Source organism: Camelus dromedarius, chromosome 6 (genome assembly GCF_036321535.1).
Source record: "Camelus dromedarius isolate mCamDro1 chromosome 6, mCamDro1.pat, whole genome shotgun sequence".
NCBI lineage: Eukaryota > Metazoa > Chordata > Mammalia > Artiodactyla > Camelidae > Camelus > Camelus dromedarius.
The window spans coordinates 54,093,290-54,113,421 of record NC_087441.1 but is presented as its reverse complement, the minus strand read 5'-3'; the positions used below and the strand labels follow the sequence as shown (position 1 = coordinate 54,113,421).

At 39.7% G+C, this 20,132-nt stretch overlaps 1 protein-coding gene across 7 annotated transcripts in view; it reads right to left on the bottom strand.

The window, feature by feature from the left end:
- Positions 1–20,132, bottom strand: part of GPR63 (G protein-coupled receptor 63) — a 115,626-nt gene that overhangs the window by 73,773 nt on the left and 21,721 nt on the right. For 6 of the 7 annotated variants that reach the window (XM_064486833.1, XM_064486835.1, XM_064486836.1 and 3 more), the window contains exon 2: positions 1,701–3,134. In XM_064486833.1, the coding sequence (XP_064342903.1) occupies positions 1,726–2,985 (1,260 nt within the window). In that variant the 5' untranslated portion in view covers positions 2,986–3,134 and the 3' untranslated portion in view covers positions 1,701–1,725. Of the gene's footprint in view, positions 1–1,700; positions 3,214–20,132 lie in introns of those variants that run through there. The other variant, XM_064486834.1, reaches the window with a different exon arrangement.

Sequence of the window (20,132 nt, the reverse complement as noted above, 5' to 3'; positions counted from 1 at the left end):
GCCACGAGGCTACACTTCAGCACTTACGGCCTCGGTCTGAAGCCCCATCCCTGAGGGCTGTTTCACAAAGTGTTCCAGTGGCTGGAGAGAGAAGGGCACCTAAGGCTCAGGATGCACCTGGGGCAGGGCAGGGCAGGGGCAGATCTTGAGCAAGAGAAAGGTCATTCCAAATCCCAGACCTGCTGAAAACTTGCTCTAGGCTCGCACCACTGCTTATCTTCACCTCTTTTTAGAGACACGCCTCTGAGGACATTCACAAAGGCCAGCTCTGCTCCGGGCAAGCACTGGGGGTGACAACGCCTTTCTGCCCAGAACACTGAGAAATACAGCTGGACAACTGAAAACATCCAGATCCACAAGGCTAAGACCTATATACAGCTGTATTTAAGTTCTCAATAATTGTCACTCGTTCTGCAAACCAAAAAAGCGCCTTATTTCCTTATAGCCTTATTTAGTCAAGATTTTTAAGTTCCACTTTAAAAAGGTGGTTATGAGTGATTTTTTTTTCTATTTTCCAGACTTTCTGTAATGGCTTCACATTTCTTTTAGTAAAACAACAACAACAAAAAAATGAAGCTATTTTCAAAAAAGTTTTAGTCTTAAAAAAAAATGAAAGGATACACATAGTTTCCTCTTGACTATGAAACGTCCAAACCTGAAGGAGGTGTCTGTGTGGTACAGTGTGTGGAACTGCAAAGACCCAGGACTCTAGATTTTTGGATCCCAGGTCTAGAGAACCTTGGGCAGGGCTTAGTCTCTCTGAAACTTGCCTTCTTCATCTGTAAAAAGGCAGAAATAATCCCTCCCTCACAGGACACTGTGAGGATAAAGTGATGCACAGTGCCTGGCACATGGCAGACGTCTAATAAATGGTGCCCCTTCTCTGCACTGGACTCAGAGAATCCTCGAGTAAATGGAATCATCATAGCCTGCACCAGCCACCCCCTCACTGCATCCCTTTTAAATTTGCAAGGGTGCTGCTGTCTCCTTGACTCTGCCCTATTGCTCTAAAGCTATTGTGCTTAGGAAAAAAGTTCTACATTTTTATGTTCTCCCCTTTAAGACTGTATATGCAAATAAAACATTAAAAAAAAAAACTATCTTACTAGAAATAATGCGATGTTTCCTAAAGCACGTCATGTATAAAAACAATTCTGAAAAACATGACTGAATTAGTTTATACATTGTTTCTTAAAGTGCACCAAAGTAAATATTAATGACCTTTAAAATGTCACTAACCCCCATGGGTTACTTTTTAAAATAAAACTAAATATTTATCTACTGAGATGTATGTGGTTTTTGGCTCCAATGTGATGACAAAAAGCAGCAGTGTCTTCCAGAAAAAATAAAAGAACTGATAAACTCAACTAAGCATATTCTTAGCAGCATACAAAATGCCTACAATTCAGTGTAACTGCAGGCTCAGTAAAGCACAATCCTGATTCCCACCACAAAAACAAAATCGATCGAAGGAATAGAAAACCATCTCTCCACCCTAAATCAAGGATTTCTCTTGAACCCTGGAGGTAACACTTGTGATCACATCCCTACTGTGTATCCTTGGTAACAGAATTGTAACTAATCACCATTCTGTCTTTACACTGCACACACACATACACACACCCTATGAAAAACAATATATTTTAAGTGAAGAAGCCATGAGAAAGGAAATTCGAAGTCAGATAAAGAAGATCCATCACCCCAAATGTCAGGCAGTTCCCACATTCACACCACCGTCCGATGTTCCCCACACACGTAGACAGCACTGGGGCGTATCCGTCGCCTCGTGTGACCAGGGAGCCGCGGCAAAAACTTGAAGGACTTGGGCATCATGTCCAGGCAGGCGTCATGGAATTTCTTAATCCTCCAGTAGTAGATTAGTGGGTTCAATGCAGACTTGAGGTAGCAGAGCCAAAGTAGCCAGGTACTAATCTCAAAAAAGTTGTGCTGATAGTAAAAGTGCTTGCTGAACGTGGCCACAAGGCTGTAAGTGGTGAACGGGGCCCAGCAGACAATGAAGACAGCAAAGAGAATCAAAATGGTTGTGAAGGCACGTGTTTTAAAGCCCATGTCAATGCTCATCTGGAAGGGTCTCTGTAGACTCATGAGGCCCAGTTTGCTGGCCTGGCTGAGGCATATACCTTCAGGGTAGCTATGGATCCTCAAGGCATTGTGCCGAAGGGTGTTGAGTATGCCCATAAACGAATACAGGATCACCAGGAAGGGGATGAAGAAAGAAATGAGAGAAATCAAAATCACATAAGCTTGGTAACCCGGACTGGTCGTGTACCCAAACACACACTGGGGGGCTCGGGAAGGTATCTGCAGGTCAGGGTTTCCTACTGCCAAAGGAAGAGCTACACAAAAAGAAGTTGCCCAAGAAACTGCGATGAGAACCTTAGCCCTATACGGATTTAGCTTATCCTGCCTCTGGACTATAATAAGAAACCTGTCAATGCTAATGATGAGCAGGATGGCGACTCCCTCTATCACAAACAACCAGAAAAACATGGCAGATACCCTACAGAAGAATTTGCCGAAAATCCATCTGGTAGTGAGAATAGTGACCAAGGCAAAGGGCATGTTCAGCACTGCAAGCAACATGTCTGCAAAAGCCAGGCTGGCCAGGAGGATGTTAATGGCAGATCGCATGGCTGCTTTTTGGTAAACCATGAGGCAAACAACCAAGTTCCCAAGAAAAGACACAAACAGAATAAATATCATTATAGCAGAAAGGATGATTTGCAGAGGCAAGTTTAGGCCCTTAAAAACTGCTGGTGTTGGGGGCACGGCTGTGCCATTCACTGTCAACAAACTCATCCCAGTGGGAGCCATGGTTTCAAGACTGTATCTAAGCAGTGGACCAATGCCGGGATGCTGGAAGGGTGGAGGGACCGTAATATTCATGTAGGTGTTTTCATAAACTACGAACGTTGTGTTGGATGCTCCCGTATGGGACGCAGTCAACACTGCAGAGAAGACCATGGTTTCAGCAGGATGGAGGGCGTCGGCGGAGAGGTGATGTTCTTCAAGCACTTCAACACAGAGCAGCAGTATCAAGTTTCATTGATGGGCTTGGAAACACACTCCGGAAAACGGACCAAGAGTTCCATCTTCCACAGGAGTCTTTTTGCCTGAAAACAAGCCCAAAACACACACACACACACACAAAAATGGGAAATGAGCTTTGTAAGTAACATTTGACTTCTTACCTTTCATCAGGAAGGACCAGTGTTGCTTTCTTTTTGACTGTTTAAAAAAATATATATATATATATTTGATTGAAGTATAGTCAGTTTACAATGTTGTGTCAGTTTCTGGTGTACGGCATAATGTTTCCGTCATACATATACATACATAGATTCCTTTTCGTATTCTTTTTCATTATAGGTTACTACAAGATATTGAATATAGTTCCCTGTGCTATACAGTAGAAACTTGTTGTTTATCTATTTTATATATAGTTCTCTAGTCTAGTCAGCACTAAAATATTGTTGTTTTTATTTTTAGTCAACCAGAGTGGAACTTTCATGACATTCATATATAAAGTGAAAGGGAAAAGAATCAAAATGTATTACTGTCTCAATGGCAAAAAGTATAACTTTACAGTTAATTTTTCTTTAAATTTCCAGAAGCAGCGTAGCCTTTCCATAGTCACTATTAATACAGATTCTATGATCTAGTTCTCCTGAGAGTACTAGCGCTTTTCTTGATAGCTCTTTGGTACAGGTTCGTATTCCATTTTTACATTAGCACAGAACTAGTTGGCAAAGAACCCTGAAATCAGTTTCCTATTTAACACATGATAATCACACACTTTTGCTTTAACACTTTCACAAGTAGGCACTAGGTTATTTTCAATGAAGGATCTGAAAGTTCCAAGGCTTTCTATTTTTTTTTTTTTTCTAAGTGTTTCTTCCCATAAATCCCAACACAACTCTATTGGAGAAGTTATTCAAGAAGAGTAGAAAATTTATCTGCAAAACGTCTTGGTCACATTTTCAAGACTTCTTTTCCTTTTCTGAAGTTTCTTTGCTTCTCATATTCTCTCTTCTTTGCCATGCCCACCCATTTCCATCCTTTATTTTCTGATACAAATACTTCTGTCTCCTCAATTTTTTCCAAGACTGACATTATTGTATGTCAGCAACTTGATAGAAGATGTCAACCAAGTAAGAAAAATGGGGATTCTAATGACAATTCAGGTATGGAAAATGAGTTCCAGAAAATTTATAAAGATATTTAGTTATCTTGCTCCAAAAAGTTTGTTATCATCTTTCTCTTATCCTTACTCCGAACTTCTTAATTTCTGAAACCCTTGAATTTTCTGTAGAGAACTTTTTTTTTCTTTTTTTTTTTTAAGGAACTTTCTTAATCTACTATCTTACTATCCCACTTTTCTGATGTGGTTTCTACCTTCTTTACTAGAAAGGTAACTTTAATCTCTTTCATTGGAAAGAACACCCTTTGGATTTCCAGGTAGATTCCTTTAATAATACAAAAGATTGGTGGTGGGGGGGGGGAATTGCAGACATTTAAGACAATGCCGCAATTTTCTCATTATCTGAACTTATAATTAGTCACTGATTTTAGCGGTAAATGCCAAAAGTTCATTTACTCATTTCCTGTCACATACAGGGTAGAAGGATCCCATTCACGAGACCCAGGATCCAGCACTGAAGCCAAACCATGGGCTCTCTACCATACTCAGATCCCTCTACAGTCCCCGTTGCTGTCCAGGGCTGCCTTTAGGAATAAGGAGAATACTTGTTTGTTCAAAATAGTAGTTTTACCATGTACTTTCACTTTTATGACTTAATTTCTCTGTCCCTGCTAGGTATTATCCATCCTCACATATTCACTTTGAAATGCAAAACTTAACTGAATAAGCTGCCCTACTAATGCCCAGTGGCTCTCAAATTTTATTTACCCAAAGGGCCAGTGGGGAAAGGGGCACTGGGGGCTTTACACCGTGATCACCACCGTAAGTCTCTTTGTAACTACCTACATATACATACAAATAAGAATAAAGACTGTGCTCACTACATAAATCGGTCTCAATACCATGCTATCTCTAGAGAAAAATTGTAAATGTGTGGCTTAAGCCTAAGGTCACAGCTGTAACTGTGCTTGATCAAGGAAACAAACACATCCATCCTGAAGCAGTACGCACTTCTAAACACTTAGTTTCCCTGACTGTGTTGAGGAACAAAAACAAAGGCTGTAATGGAGCCAAAACAAAACCATAATTTAAAAGATGCTTTTTAGGTTGATATATGTACATATATAGTCATAACATTTTTCTGCCATTACCATAAAAATCTCTAACTCAATTCATTCAATTACTCATTCATCAAACCTTTATTTAGCAGGACAGACCAACTATAGACCCTGAATCTCAAAATTACACTGAAATGACAGTAATGTAAAGATTTTTTAAATAAAGTGTACAACTCCAAAGGACAAGAAGTATGAAAAATACGTCATTAGATAAGAGGGCTTTTTTTTAACGTTTTAAGGAAAAAGGCAGATGGTGGAGTGGTAACTGAACAGAGTAGAATAGTGTCACCACCAAGGACCTAAAGGATGACGGTGATTATCCCTAACACACCCGCCGAAAACAGATAAATCATGCGCAGTGCAGATGCTGTACCAGCGGTGATTTCATTGCTGGAGTAAATCAGCACATTCCCTGGTACATAGCTATTAATTGGGGAAATTATTATTTTTTTCCTTATATGTGTTAGCAAAGTACACCTGGGCAGTTTGGCTCCAGTTGGCACCCCACTATCCAACCCCAGGGCTCTATCAGCTCTCCAGCACCCTCTCACAACACAGCCCACAGGGACGTTGACTGCCTCTCCGTTCCATAGAATGGCATGCTTTCCACAATATGCTGACTGAGCAGTAAGCAGTTACTACTCTATACTTGGTAAAGCCAGGTGTCCCAAAGGGCAGGATAAGATTATTCCAAAAATTCAAAGGCCTGCCATCTTTGTAAATTTTCTGGGGATCTTGTAGCATGTCGAGATAGCTCTTCCAAGGTGATAGTGGGCTCTTCCTTCCACTAAAATATAGGCACAGCACTTAGTAGGCTCTTTTGGACTTGGAAGGCATCGTATACTTATTTGGGTATGTTATTCTGACCCATTTATCTTGCAAAGCTGCCAGGTTTGAGTGGGACATTTAATAAGAGAAGATTCAGCAACAGGTCCAGAGTGCCATGACAGCTGCTCCACCACTTGGGCTACGTAGCCCAGCAGATTCACTGGTGTTTTAAGTGTCCGTGGCAGACAGGCATTCTGCATGGCATGGGGTGGGCCCCCTATCGGTGAATTACAACCTTTATAGGTGAACAGAGACCTTTAGGATTTTGGAACAAAGCCACACAGCATGAGCATTCCACATGAACTTGGTGTTGTCTGACCTGAAGCCATGAAGTCAGGTGTGCACAGAGCTCTTCACCTTAAACAGAAGTGGTATATGTGAAGTCAGATCTCATGGGTGCTGTGGGCATAGTTAGGTAATATAAGCAAATGGCTCATATTCCCATAGCTCTTATTCTTGCTACATTGATCCTCTCTTCAAACTTCTCCTGTGGCCTCATCAAGAGGAGTTCCTTACGACCAGTTAATTAAAGAAGAAAAATTGAGGTGTGACTTAGAAATGGTTCTATACAGCATGTTGGTGCCACCCAAGAGTGAAGAGCTGTAACACTACAGCCCCACTCAGGAGCCCTTAAGAACATGGCAAAGGGAAAACCTCCCAGTGGGCAAAACTTTGAACAGTATACAGGAACTCCTTGGAATCCCCAGGGGATTGGTTCCAGGGCCTCCGTGGATATCAAAATCCAAGATGCTCAAGTCCTTTATATAAAATGGTGTAGTATTTGCATATAAACTACACACATCCTCTTGTATACTTTAAATCATCTCTAGATTACTTATAACATCTAGCAGAATGAAAATACTATGTAAGTGTTTGCTGGTGTATAGCAAACTCGAGTTTTGCTTTCTGGAACATCCTGGGTTTTTTTTCAAACATTTTTGATTGGTGGTTGGTTGTAGCTGCAGAAGCAGAACCCGTCAATATGGAGGGCTGACTGTACCTGGTTGTTCCATTTTGAAGGAAACATGTCAGAGGTACAGATCTATACTTATCCATGGACAGTAGCTAATGATCTGGCCAGCTGGCCATGTAAATACTCACCAGATAGCAACTTGAAAACTAAGGAGCTAAACAATCTGTTAGACAAGATGACACATTCTACAGAAGTTAACCAACTTCTTTTTCTACTCTTGTTCTTCCCCAAAGGGATTATGAACAAAGTAACCATGGAAGTAGAGCTGGAGATTGTACATGGGCTCAGCAACATGGGATTTTCAATTACCAAAACTAATCTGGCTACAGCCACTGAGTACTCAACTGAGAACATAGAGACCAAAATTGGACTTACTGAATATGGCATCATTCCCTGGGGCACTGGCCAGCCATCTGGTAGCAGGTTGATTACATGGACTACTTCCATCATGGAAGACTTTGTTCTTATTGGAATATACTCATATCCTGGATAATTTTATCAAATTAAACTGTCAATCACAAGATCAGTATGTTTAGCATATATACTTCCTTTCTTTCACAGAATATCCTATATGTGTCAGAGAAAATGAATCAGAAAGCTAAAAATTTCTACCTATATAGTTATGCTTTTGGAATAAAAGCAGTGGAAATTCAAAACTGAAACAATTAGAATTTTGTTTTTTAAGTACTTAGAAGCATATCAAGATATTTACTCAGTACTCAAAAAGAGAATTTCTATTCTTAAAGAGAGTAACTTAGTGTCTCCTGAGTTTTGCTAAAAAGGGTAATGTCAAAGAATGTCTTAAGCTTTTTTAATATAAGCTTTCTAAAAAATTCCACAGCAACTCTGCAAGATTATTATTACTATAATCCCCATTTTAAGTATGAGGAAGCTGAACAATTATATGCCACCAGACTAGATAATTTAGAAGAAATGGGTAAATTCCTAGAAACATACAATTTACCAAGACTTAATGATTTAATACAGTCCCAGAAATTCTGAAAAGACGAATAATGAGCAGGGAGATTGAATCAGTAATTTAAAATGTCCCAACCAGTACCAGATGGCTTCACTGGTGAATTCTATAAATTGGGAGTTTGGGATTTGTAGATACTAACTACTATATATAAAATAGACAAACAACAAGGTCCTATGTATAGCACAGGGAACTGTATTCAATCTTCTAATAGCCTATAATGAAAAAGAATATGAAAAGGAATATATATTTATATATAACTGAATCACTATGCTGTACCCCAGAAATTAACATTGTAAATCAACTATACTTCAATTAAAAATAAAATTAAAAAACATATAGGTGAAAGTGGATTATAAAATACAAAGTACCATTAAAAAAATGTATTATAACCATGATCTTTCTATGGCACTTCAATTATTTTATGCAATCAATATATTTATTGTACACCATTGGCAGAAGTATAAACTGGTTCAACTTTCTGGTGGTTAAATAGGAAGTATTATTCTACATTAAAAATAAATAATTTAAATATTATCTGGAATTCTGTATTCTAGAAATAATAGTAAAAACATGCACATAAGGATATTTATTACAGATATTATTCAAGAGTGAAAAACTAGACCGTCTTCGAAATGCTCAACAATAATAGTTAGATGAATTATAGTACACACACGCTCGAGAAAGAACATGGACCTACCACATATAAGAAGCTAATCTACAACAGTGACACCAAAGAATATTTATCATACACTGAGCGAAAAAAATCAACCTGCAGATTGACACACAACATAGTCCCATTGTTGTACAGGTATGTAGATGTGTGTACACGTGTGTGTATGCACATGTGTATGTACATGTATATGCGTATGTTTAGACAGACAAATAGAAGAACATATACTCAACTGATGAAAAGGATTTCCTCTCTAGTGTGAAAATAAGGGTGCAAAATATATTTTCCTTATTTACTTCTGGCTTTGTAAAATTTCTCTTCACAGTAAGCAAGTACTGATCTTTATTTTTCTGTCGAGCTTTTCTTTACTGTTTCCTAAATAAAACAGGACGCAGGCGGCAGCCTATCTTCTTTGTAACCTGTCAGCCTAACACAAAGCTCTGTACACCAGTGATGCTAAAAAATGCAATAACCATTTAAAGCACCCTTTAACCACGGACAAGAGAAGCAAGCCATCTAGCTTGTGGATCCTTGATGACTGGGCTCAGTGAAGGCCCTGGGTTCAGGCTTCTCAGGGCTCCCAGCACCCCAGGGCCTTGCTCACTGGATCCGCTCTAAAGTTGGCTTTGAGTCCACTGAGCCCAGGCTACTGGGAAGGGCTGAGCAACACCATTTTGAGATAATTGCTGCTGCTCTAGAACTCTTCCGTCCCTTAAGGAGCGAACTAAACACATATTTGGCTGCATGTAAAGACCAGAGGACTAATAGGATTACCCAGGTGTCCTAGCAAATTCATAACTGTCACAGCAGAATAGAAACAGGTAAGAATTTGAAATACTGGCCTTACTCAGACTGTCTGCTTTTGTCTTGAACATAGTGAAAATCTAAAAGAAAGGAAAATGCCTAAGAGAAAGGAGCACTTTTGTCCTGGGTTACAGAGCATCTCTCTCCCACTCTGGGCCAGAGGCGATGCTGGAGGAGAAAAGGCCACACCGCTGGCCTCCTCTGATACTCACCACACTCTCAGCCAAGAATTTCCCAAAGGCTTCCTCCCTCCACCCCTGTCCTTCCTCTCATTCAAGAAAGAAATAAATTGAAAGCTAAGAGGAAAGAGACCATGTATCACACATAAATCCACTCCTTACTACTCGTCTAGAGAGTTTAACAGGAAAAGGGGAATGGTAGACAAAGACACACCAGGATGGATGCAAATATCCTGAGTCTACTCCTGAGTTCTCGTATAGGTAGACATAACCAGAAGTAAAGAACCAGGCATTTCACCTCAGAGGTAGCCCAAATTTCAACTTCATTTCATAAGAAAAAAAAGCAATCACATACGTTGGGCATCCTGCCTTAAAATTTAAAAAAAAAAAAAGTCTACAAATAAATGTATATCACTATAGCAATGTCTACCTTTTTTTTTTTTGGCTCAATTGTTATTTTTTGGTTTATCTGTAGGTAGAGTAAAAGGAAACTTTGAACAAACTAATCAAAAGAGAATATTTAACAATCAAGTAAAGTGGATGGGGTAGGGGAGGGCTTATTTGAAGTCATTTTTATAATGAGAAATTCATGACTTCATCAAAATTTCTCTTATTTTCAAGGTATATCTAACTTAAAACCTATATGCAATGAAGGTAAAGGGAAAAAAATGCTATGTGCACATTTTAAGTATGAGCCACAAGCAATGTTCTATTTATAACACTGTTCCATTCCTAATATATTTCTGATTCCAACCAGAATATTCGCCACAAAAAGTTTTTCTCATGAACGTTCAAAGGAACATTTCATTCTCCCATAGACATTTTTAAAATTAGATTATTAAACATGAGGATTTATTTGCATTTGAGTTACTTTTCCCCACAATCACCATGGAGAAGTTAAACTAAGTGTCAGTAAGGGCTCTGTTTCAGAGGAAACTATTCTAAGTGACTTTTGATGACAATTAAAAGGGAAACTCAAGTGGCCAGAAAGGTCAGCATTTAACAGAAAAAGTAAATTAATTGTCATTAAAAACTAGAAAAATGTATTTTTTTTAAGTAGCTCATGGAATTAACCTTCTGGAACATTTTCTAGAAATACAAAAAGCAACAGAAATGATGAGCCCCATGGGTGACAGCGTTTGTTCATCTTCCCTTTGTCCCTTGTTCCTAATTCTTATTCTTTGGCTCACATTCATTAAGCCGTTGTTCTGCTAAGAATTTTCATCTGCCTATTACAGAGGAAAATGCAGGCCAATTTAATTCCATCAGACTTTTTGAACAGTTCACAGATACATTACTTACCTGCCACTGATGTTTCTCACAGTGGTGCTTGACAGTAAATTCAACAATTGGAAGGAAATACCGAGTCTCATTAGGTAATGAGCCTGGAATCTTAAATCATAGCTCTGCCTAGATCTATAACTGCTATGTCAAAACTTGAATATCTCCTTTTACCACCTCTAAACTACTTGTATAGACCACACATTTTGTTTTGTTTTTCACACCAAAGGGAGTACACAGGTACTCAGACTGAAATCCACATACTAATTAAAACCAATGTAATTTAGTCTGACTTTGAGAAACACACATAAAAAAGAAAAAAAAAGTTTTAAAAGGTTGGTTCTTTTCTTCTCATGCCACAAGCAATCTCCTCCCTGCCCACTCTTCAATTACTGCCTGTATGCAGATACCTGACAAATGTGTTTCAATAGCACAAACCTTACTTCTGAATTCCAGGCTCAGTACCCAACTGCTCCTTTACCATCTGCACTGGATATCTCAAAGGCACCTCAAACCCTAAATGCCCAAGTTAAACTTAGGGGGATGGTTCCTGCCCCCTCAAAGTGACCCCACACCAGAGTTCCTGTGTTCAGTGACTGGAGTGCCACCCATCCGGCTGTACAAGCCAGAAACTGAAGAGTCACCTTGACAGCTTCCTGCCTCAGCCATGATTCATTCCCTCCTCCAAGAACTGTCAACTTTAACTCCTAAATATTATTTCTATCAGGCTACTTCTCTCCAATCCCTCTCCATCATCCTGGTCCAAACTCAAAACTACCAGCAAGATTCATGAGGCAGGAATTTTTGCCTGCGTTATTTGCTACTGATTCCCAACAGCTACAACCGTGCCTGCCACACAGTCCATGTTTGGTAAACATTTGCTAAGTGAATTACAGCCTGCTGCTGACTATTCACCCAGCCCCAATTCCTGTTCACTTTCTGAATGCCTACTCTTCCATCACTGTGGGAATCTTCTCTGGCCAAGACCAAGCCAACCCCTACCCCCACCCTACTGTCTCATTTCCACGTGTACTTCTCTGTGATAACACTCTATCAGCAATCATTTCACAGTTACCCACAGCATCCCTAGATCCATACCTGTGCCCAGGCCTGCTCTGTTCCTGCCCTGACTAGAGAGAAAAACCCAGGAAGGCAGAGGTGTGACTGTTCTTGCTCAGCACTGTATCCTTAAACCCAGATAGCAGCCTGGCAATATAGCATACACTCAATAAAAAGCTAGTGAGTCATTACTTCTAAAAATTCTGCCATCACATTTATAACTCAGTACCTCCTTTTATTCTCTGTTTTTGAAACCCTTCAAAAAGAGTTTACAACAGTACCTTTATACTTCTTTATTAAAACGTTTGGTGCATCTTGTCTATTTGGAAGCAAGCTGCAGAGATTAGCATAGTAATACACAGGGAAAGGATGCAATCAAGTTCCTGGTGGGATCTGAGTCTCAGGGCAGTGTTCTGCTCTCTAAGTAATGAGCCAGTGAGTTGCTGTAGTATGATTGTTTATGTCCCACCCCACTCCAATAAAATCCATAAGTTGAAAACCTAATGGGCCAATGTGATAGTATTAGGGGGTGGGGCCTTTGGGAACTGATTAGGTTGGAAGGGCAAAATACGCATGAACGGGATTATTGCTTTGAAAATAGAGGCCTGAGAAAGCTCCCTTGGCCCTTGTGCCATGTGGGGACACAGCAAGAAGTCAGCAGTCTGCAGCCTGGAGAGGGGCCCTCAGAGTACCATACTGCCATGCTAGCACCCTGATCTCAGACTTCCAGCCTCCAGCACTGGGAAGAACAAATTCCCTCGTTTATAAGTCACTCAATCTGTGGTATTTTGTTACAGCAGCTGGAACAGACTAAGCAGAGGAACACAAGTATGTGAAAATCTACGGTCTAGAAATTATGTGAATGGAAGCAGCAGATTCACAGAAACTAGGGGAATATGAATCTAGGATTAAAGCCTGAGCAGTACTAAAAATATAAATATAAAAGAATAATAAAAATCAGAGCAGTATGCAACTCTTACAGACTATGAATGGGAAACTAGGACATGAGAACAGGGAGAGAGAAGCTGGGAAGTGCTCTGACTCTGTTTACAAGCCTATCTGTTCACTCAGCCCCACCTGCCACCTGAGCCTCCCTAAATCCCCTGGACGTTAGCTGCCTGCCCAAATCTGACTCCATACAACCCACAAAGGTTCCAGCTCCTCCATCCACTTCTCAGCTCATATTACTCACCACACTGGTAGGCCTGGGATTGGCTTTCCACTGGCTGCCCAGAGTGGCTCCTTCAAGAGTGGAGGTCGAACTACTCTGGGGTGAATTTTGGCCCAGGAGGCATACAAGACAAAAAGGATGTCTCTTCCTTACATCCCTGACTAACCACCAGGCCCATGCAGGGTTCCTTAAAAACCTGTCTAGAAGGCAACTCAGCTGATGAAGCTGTGGCCAGATCAGTAACATACCACTTTGCATTTGCTTTTCCTCCCTCCCTGCCTCACTTCTCTTTTCCCCTCACTCTTGCTACCCTGGGATTGCACAGCCCTTCCATTAGGTTAGCTTTGCCTCAGGCTATGGTTTCTAGGAAACTCCACCTAAGAAAAATAAAAGCACTGAAAAAGAGATTCTAATCCCCAATGTTCATAGTAGCACTATTTACAATAGCCAAGACATGGAAATAACCTAAATGTCCATTGACAGATGGCTGGATAAAGAAGTTGTGGTATATTTATACAATGAAATACTACTCAGCCATAAAAAAGAATAAAATAATGCCATTTGCAGCAACATGGATGGACCTGGAGATTGTCATTCTAAGTGAAGTAAGCCAGAAAGAGAAAGAAAAACACCATATGATATCACTTATATGTGGAATCTAAAAAAAAAAAAAAAAAAAGACAAACTTATTTACAAAACAGAAACAGACTCACAGACATAGAAGACAAACATGGTTCCTGGTGGGGGTGGGAGGAAGGGATGAGAAGGGATAAATTGGGAGTTTGAGATTTGCAGATACTAACTACTATACATAAAATAAACAAGTTTGTACTGTAAGCACAGGGAACTATATTCAATATCTTGCAGTAACCTACTATGAAAACAAATATGATTGTGCTGAACACTGGAATTTGACACAACATTGTAAAATGATTATAAATCAATAAAAAATGTTAAAAAAAACAAATATGAAAAAGAATATATGTATGTATATGTATGACTGAAGAATTGTGCTGTACACCAGAAACTGACACAACATTGTAAAGTGACTATATTTCAATTAAAAAAAAAGAACTAAAGGAAAAAGAAAAAAGAGGTCCTAATTTAAAATGATACTATTACTACTATTCTTTTTCTTCTATACCCAAACTGCAGTTAATGACCTCATCATCCATTTACTTTAACCCAAAACCTGGGAGTCAGACATGGTTTCTTCTCGCCCCTTCACCAGCACCAAACCAGTCGCCTCAGCCTGCCAATTTTACCTCCTAAGTAGGTCTCTGTTTCCCCTCCTCTACACCCCTATGACCTTGTCTGGGTAGGAACCTCCTGAATAGAGGTCCTCCTTAGTCTTGCCTTCCCCTTTTAAGTCCACCCACCAAACTGTAGTCAGGAGAACTTTTTATAAAAATCACAAGCCTAATCACGTAAACACTGAATAGATTTCCATTCACTACAGCAATTTTTTTTCCTCCTCAACAAACCTGAGGGATCCAACATATTCATAAATTGATAAGAATTCAGGGACAGAGGGTGATATGGAAGGATTGGCACCCAAAAAACACGTATGGGAGTTTCCGAAAGACACATGTGTACTTGGAAAAAGCTTCCCTTCTGTCTGCTCTCCCAGATGATAATATGCCTAAGTGGGTTTTGTTGCTGTTGTTGTTTTGTTGTTTTCTTAGTGTCCTTTCTCCCATCACCCAGGAAGAACAGGGCCCCTGGGCCATGGAAATAGCCACGTGACTTCCAAGTACTTCATCTCCATGCAATGACAGGTCTGGGGACGGACAGGCCCATGGCACCTGCTGGTCCCTCTCCCTAAAGGACCTTCCACATTTCTATCTCCGGTCACTCTTACACACTCTTACACTTCCTCTAAGATCTCAATCTCTCCAGAAATCCTTCTCAAGGCTGCAAATTGGACTAAGCATCTTGTCTCTGCATTCCAAGTGTACTCTCTGCACACCCCCACGTTAGCACGGTGTTACAGTAACATTCTCTCCCTAGGAACAAGGTATCTTTTAGGAAATTTTTATTAAGTCTTCACTAAGCCAGGGGGTGAGAGAAGGCTGATTTCTAAAAAGTAATCTGGGATTCCCTTGTATTAAATACAGTCTGTTAAATGTAACTACCCACCAAGTAAAATACCCATCTCTGCGAATCCCTGTAATAAAGTAACAGGACTGTCTCACACTTTAAGATTCAGAGATAATTTTAAACTTAAAAAAAAAAAGCTACCAAAAAGAAAGAATATTTCCTTTTCCTAATTATCTGCCTTTAGTTCTCATGCCCCTACATATATTCCAAATGCTGACAGCTCTTTAAGGATCTTTCAACCTAAATGACCAATATTTAGAGACATAGTTAACTCAGTAAGACATTATTCAGCCACTTTGTTTCTTAAGACTGTAAAAACATGGGGAAATGCTTTAAATGTAGTCATAAAAAACAGGATGGAGTATTTCATTTTTATAACATATAACTATTTTACACACACACACACATAGAAGCATAAAAGGAAATAATCACCCAAATGCTGAAAGTAATATGTTAATGGTGGTAGGAATGTGGGTTTTTCCTTTTCTTTCTACGTTTTAATGTGTTTTTATTATTTTTATGAGAGAATAAAAATAATGTGAATCCCAAAGAATATTTTCAATGCATTTGAAAGAAAGCATAAAGCCATGCCTCACTAACACTCTATTAGAGTAAAACCTAAGTCTGTAAGAATTCATTATAGCCAGATGATCCAGTTAACACTGAGTGGAGTGAATGAGCTTCACCACCTTGATGACAGATATGTTTTGACAAGCACTAGTCACTTTCCTAGCCTGTCTAACTATGTTGGGATGTCGTTAAAGATATAGATCATATGTGCAGGACACAGGGCTCAGTGTCACAGCTGGTCTCCTGCTGGATGTCTTTAGAGTTCCCAAAACTCTGCAGAAAGAGCTTCTGAGTGGTGGCTTTCCTTAGTGTGACACATGGTTGTTCCTGAGGGTGACTGAACTAACTGCATGGAAGGCCAGACTGGGGCACACATTTCAAGGAGGTTCCCAATGTGTGTTTTCAGCTCAAGCAGAGAAGAGCAGGAGATGTTCTGCCCTACCTTCCACCATCACCCCAGCAGAGCTATTGCCACATCTACTTTTTTTTTCTTTAACATTTTTTTATTGAGTTACAGTCATTTTACAATGTTGTGTCAAATTCCAGTGTAGAGCACAATTTTTTAGTTATACATGAGCATACACATATTCGTTGTCACTTTTTTTTTTTTTTTTTTGCTGTGAGCTACCACAAGATCTTGTATATGTTTCCCTGTGCTATACAGTACAATCTTGTTTATCTATTCTACATTTTGAAATCCCAGTCTGTCTGTACCCACCCCAGCCCTCTTGGCAACTACAAGTTTGTATTCTGTGTCTATGAGTCTGTTTCTGTTTTGTATTTATGTTCTTTTTTTTTTTTTTTAGATTCCACATATGACAGATCTCATATGGTATTTTTCTTTCTCTTTCTGGCTTACTTCACTAAGAATGATGTCCTCCAGGAACATCCATGTTGCTGCAAATGGCATTATGTTGTCGTTTTATGGCTGTATACTATTCCATTGTATAAATATATCACATCTTCTTACTCCAGTCATCTGTTGATGGACATTTAGGCTGTTTCCATGTCTTGGCTATTGTAAATAGTGCTACTATGAACATTGGGGTGCAGGTGTCATTTTGAAGTAGTGTTACTTCTGGATATATGCCCAGGAGCAGGATTACTGGGTACCCACATCTACTTTTGACTGCTCCTCTTGTCTAAGTATCTTCAGTCTCCACCCTCATTAGCGCTCCTGCTTCCTGTGGTGCAGGCTGCCTGCTGATGCTCTCGGAAGAACTTCTCCATGGCCCTGGTTGTCTGCCCCTCTTTCCTCCTTCTTTTCCTATGTCTTCTATCTCCTAGCATTTCACTCATACTTTTTGATTTGCATCAAGGGATACACTTTTAATACAAGGCAATTGCTATCATGTTGGCTTTGGAATATCAAATGAAAAAGTAGAAAATTTGCAAATTCATCTAGAAATCTGCTGCTCCAAGGGCAGTTGGGCTGTGGACCAGCAGCATCTGCCTCCCCGGGGGCTTGTTAGAAAGGCAGAATATCAGGCTCCAGAGCTGCTGGATCAGAACCTGCATTTTAAAAAGATCCGGGGGTGATGCCCAGGCATGTGAGACAGAAGTATTTATTTAGGGGTCCTTGGCTAGGTTGTTTCAGTTGCCAAACCTTGGTAACTCTACTGACACACTTAAATTTGTTCTAACATTAGGAAACATGGAGCGATTATGCCTGGTCTTCACTTCACCGGTAAATCAGGAAGCACGCTCATTACTCGCAGCTAGCACTGGGGATGGAGCTGTGAGGACATGCAGACTGTCCCCATCTGTGCTCTGGGAACAGGGCCTTCTCCAGGGGCTGCTGAGGTTTCAAGTGAGGCTAAATAAGCTCAACTCGGTACTGGCCTGGACTTCTGGAAAAATAAAATATTAGTCACCAATTCCTAAAATGCTAGCTGCTTCAGCACGTTTTCCAAAATCCATAAAAACTAAATTCTGCACTACGTTCCTGTATTTCTGAAGTACTTAAATATATAAATCAAATCTTCAGAAACTGGAGAAACTAAATGGAAAGGAGAGAAAAAAAAACTTTCTCACTGATTTGTTCACGGCCTCACTAGTTTCTAGAAGAGGTAAACACTGAGAAAATGCAAAAGGCCTCCAGTTCCTGTTTTTGTATGAATTGATTCCTCACATAATCAAACATTTACAGTGAACACATTAATTTTTAAATCGATTATGGAATTTTTTTCTTCCAATTTTTAAAAAAATCCTTTCCTTTAGACTCACATCTATATTTATATCAGAATCTTAACCCAACACTAAACTAAGTAACATTTAATTTTGTAATTAAATTTTTTTTATTTTGACATAACTAGATTCACACAGAGTAGTAAGAAGTAACACAGTGATCCTATTTATTCAGTTTCCCTGAGTTTCTTGAAAAACTCTGGTATAATATCATAAACAAGATACTGATAAAGACAGAGTCAAGATACAGAACAGTCCCATCACCACCAAGGAAGAGAGATCCTCGTTGCCCTTTTATAGTCATACTCCCTCCCTCCCACACTCCCACTGTCATCCCTGCCCTTGGCAACCATTAATCTATTCTTTATGTCTATAATGACACAATTTCAAAGATGTTCCATGAATAGGATCATACAGTATGTCATCTCTGGGGACTGGCTTTTTTCACTCAGCATAACTCTCTGGAGATCCATCCAAGTCGTTTCATGGACAGAGAGTTTGCTCTTATCTCTTGCTGAATGATACCCCAATCTCCACGTCTGTTTAACCCCTCACCCTCTGAAGGGTATGGCGGCTGTTTCCAGATATTCTATATAACATACAAAGTTTCTTTGAACATGTGTAACACAGGTTTTGTGTGAATATAAGTTTTCATTTCTCTAGCTTAAATATCCAAGAATACAATTACTGGGTCATATGGTTGCATGTTTACATGTTTAATTAAAAAAAAATGCCAGTTTTCCAAAGTGGCTGCACCATTTCACATGCCCACCAGCAATGTACATGTGATCCAGTTTCTCTGCATCCTCACTAGCATTTAGTGTTGTCACTTTTTTATTTTAGTCATTCTAGTAAATGCGTAGTAATCTCTCACTGTAGTTTTAGTCTGCATTTCCCTAATGGCTAATGGTGCGTAAATCTTTTCATGGGCTCGTTCTCTATCTGTACATCATTTTCAGTGAAACGTCTTTTCATGTCTTTTGCCCATTTTCTAACTGAATTGCTTTATTACTGTTTTCAGAGTTCTGTATATATCTACATACTGTCTAGTGGGATACGCAGTTTGCAACTATTTTCTTCCAATCTATCTGGTCATCCTCTTAACAGTCTTGGGCAATACACAGAGTTTTAATTTTGATGTGATCCAATTTATCAGTTTTTCTTTTTATGGGTGGTACTTTTGGTGTCAAGTTTAACAAATCTTTCCCTAGCCCTAGATCCTAAAGATTTCCTTCTATTTTCTCCCCTAAAAGGTTTATAGGTTTATACTTTACATTCGAGTCCATGGTCCACTTAAGTTCATTTTTAAATAAGGTATGAGGTTAAGGTTGAGGTTCATTTTCTGCCTATGCATGGCCAATGGATTCAGCACCATTTGTTGAAAAGCAAACCTTTCCCCACCGAATCGCTTTTGCACCTTTGTCAAAAATCAGCTGAGCACATTTTGTGGGTTTACTCCTGGGTTCTATTCTGTCCCATTGTTCTATATGTTCATTCTTCCACAAACACACTACCTTGATAATTTAGCAATAAAGTGTTGGGTAGAGAGACTCCTCCCACTTCTTTTTCGAGACTGTTTTAACTATTTGAGAGCTTTTCCGTCTAGATTTTAGAATAACTTGGCTATGTCTGCAAAAAGAAGGGAGCAAAGAGGTTTCTGACAAAAAGGGTTCCTGTTTACAACCATTCTTTTCCCCATCCTCTGGCTAAGGGAAGTGGGCTTTTTTTCCCCATCCATTCCCAGGTTGCAGCACCCTGTCCCAGATACATCAGAGGCAGTAAGGACACACAGGGAACTCGTGGCTATTTTGTTCCTCAAGTCCCAAGGGTCCTAGGCAATGTGCCTTCTTCCCACTTTTCCTATATGTCCTTCCTCTGCTTGTTTGCTATGCTATGTCCAAGAGGACCTGGAAAGGATGGGGCTCTTCCCTACTGATGGAAAGAAATGAACTTCTAGACACTTTCCACTCTTTATAAAATGCTACTTTGTGGTCAGTTAGAAGCAAAAAACAAAACAAAACAGGTACTGTGTTCCAGACCCCAGTGCAGGG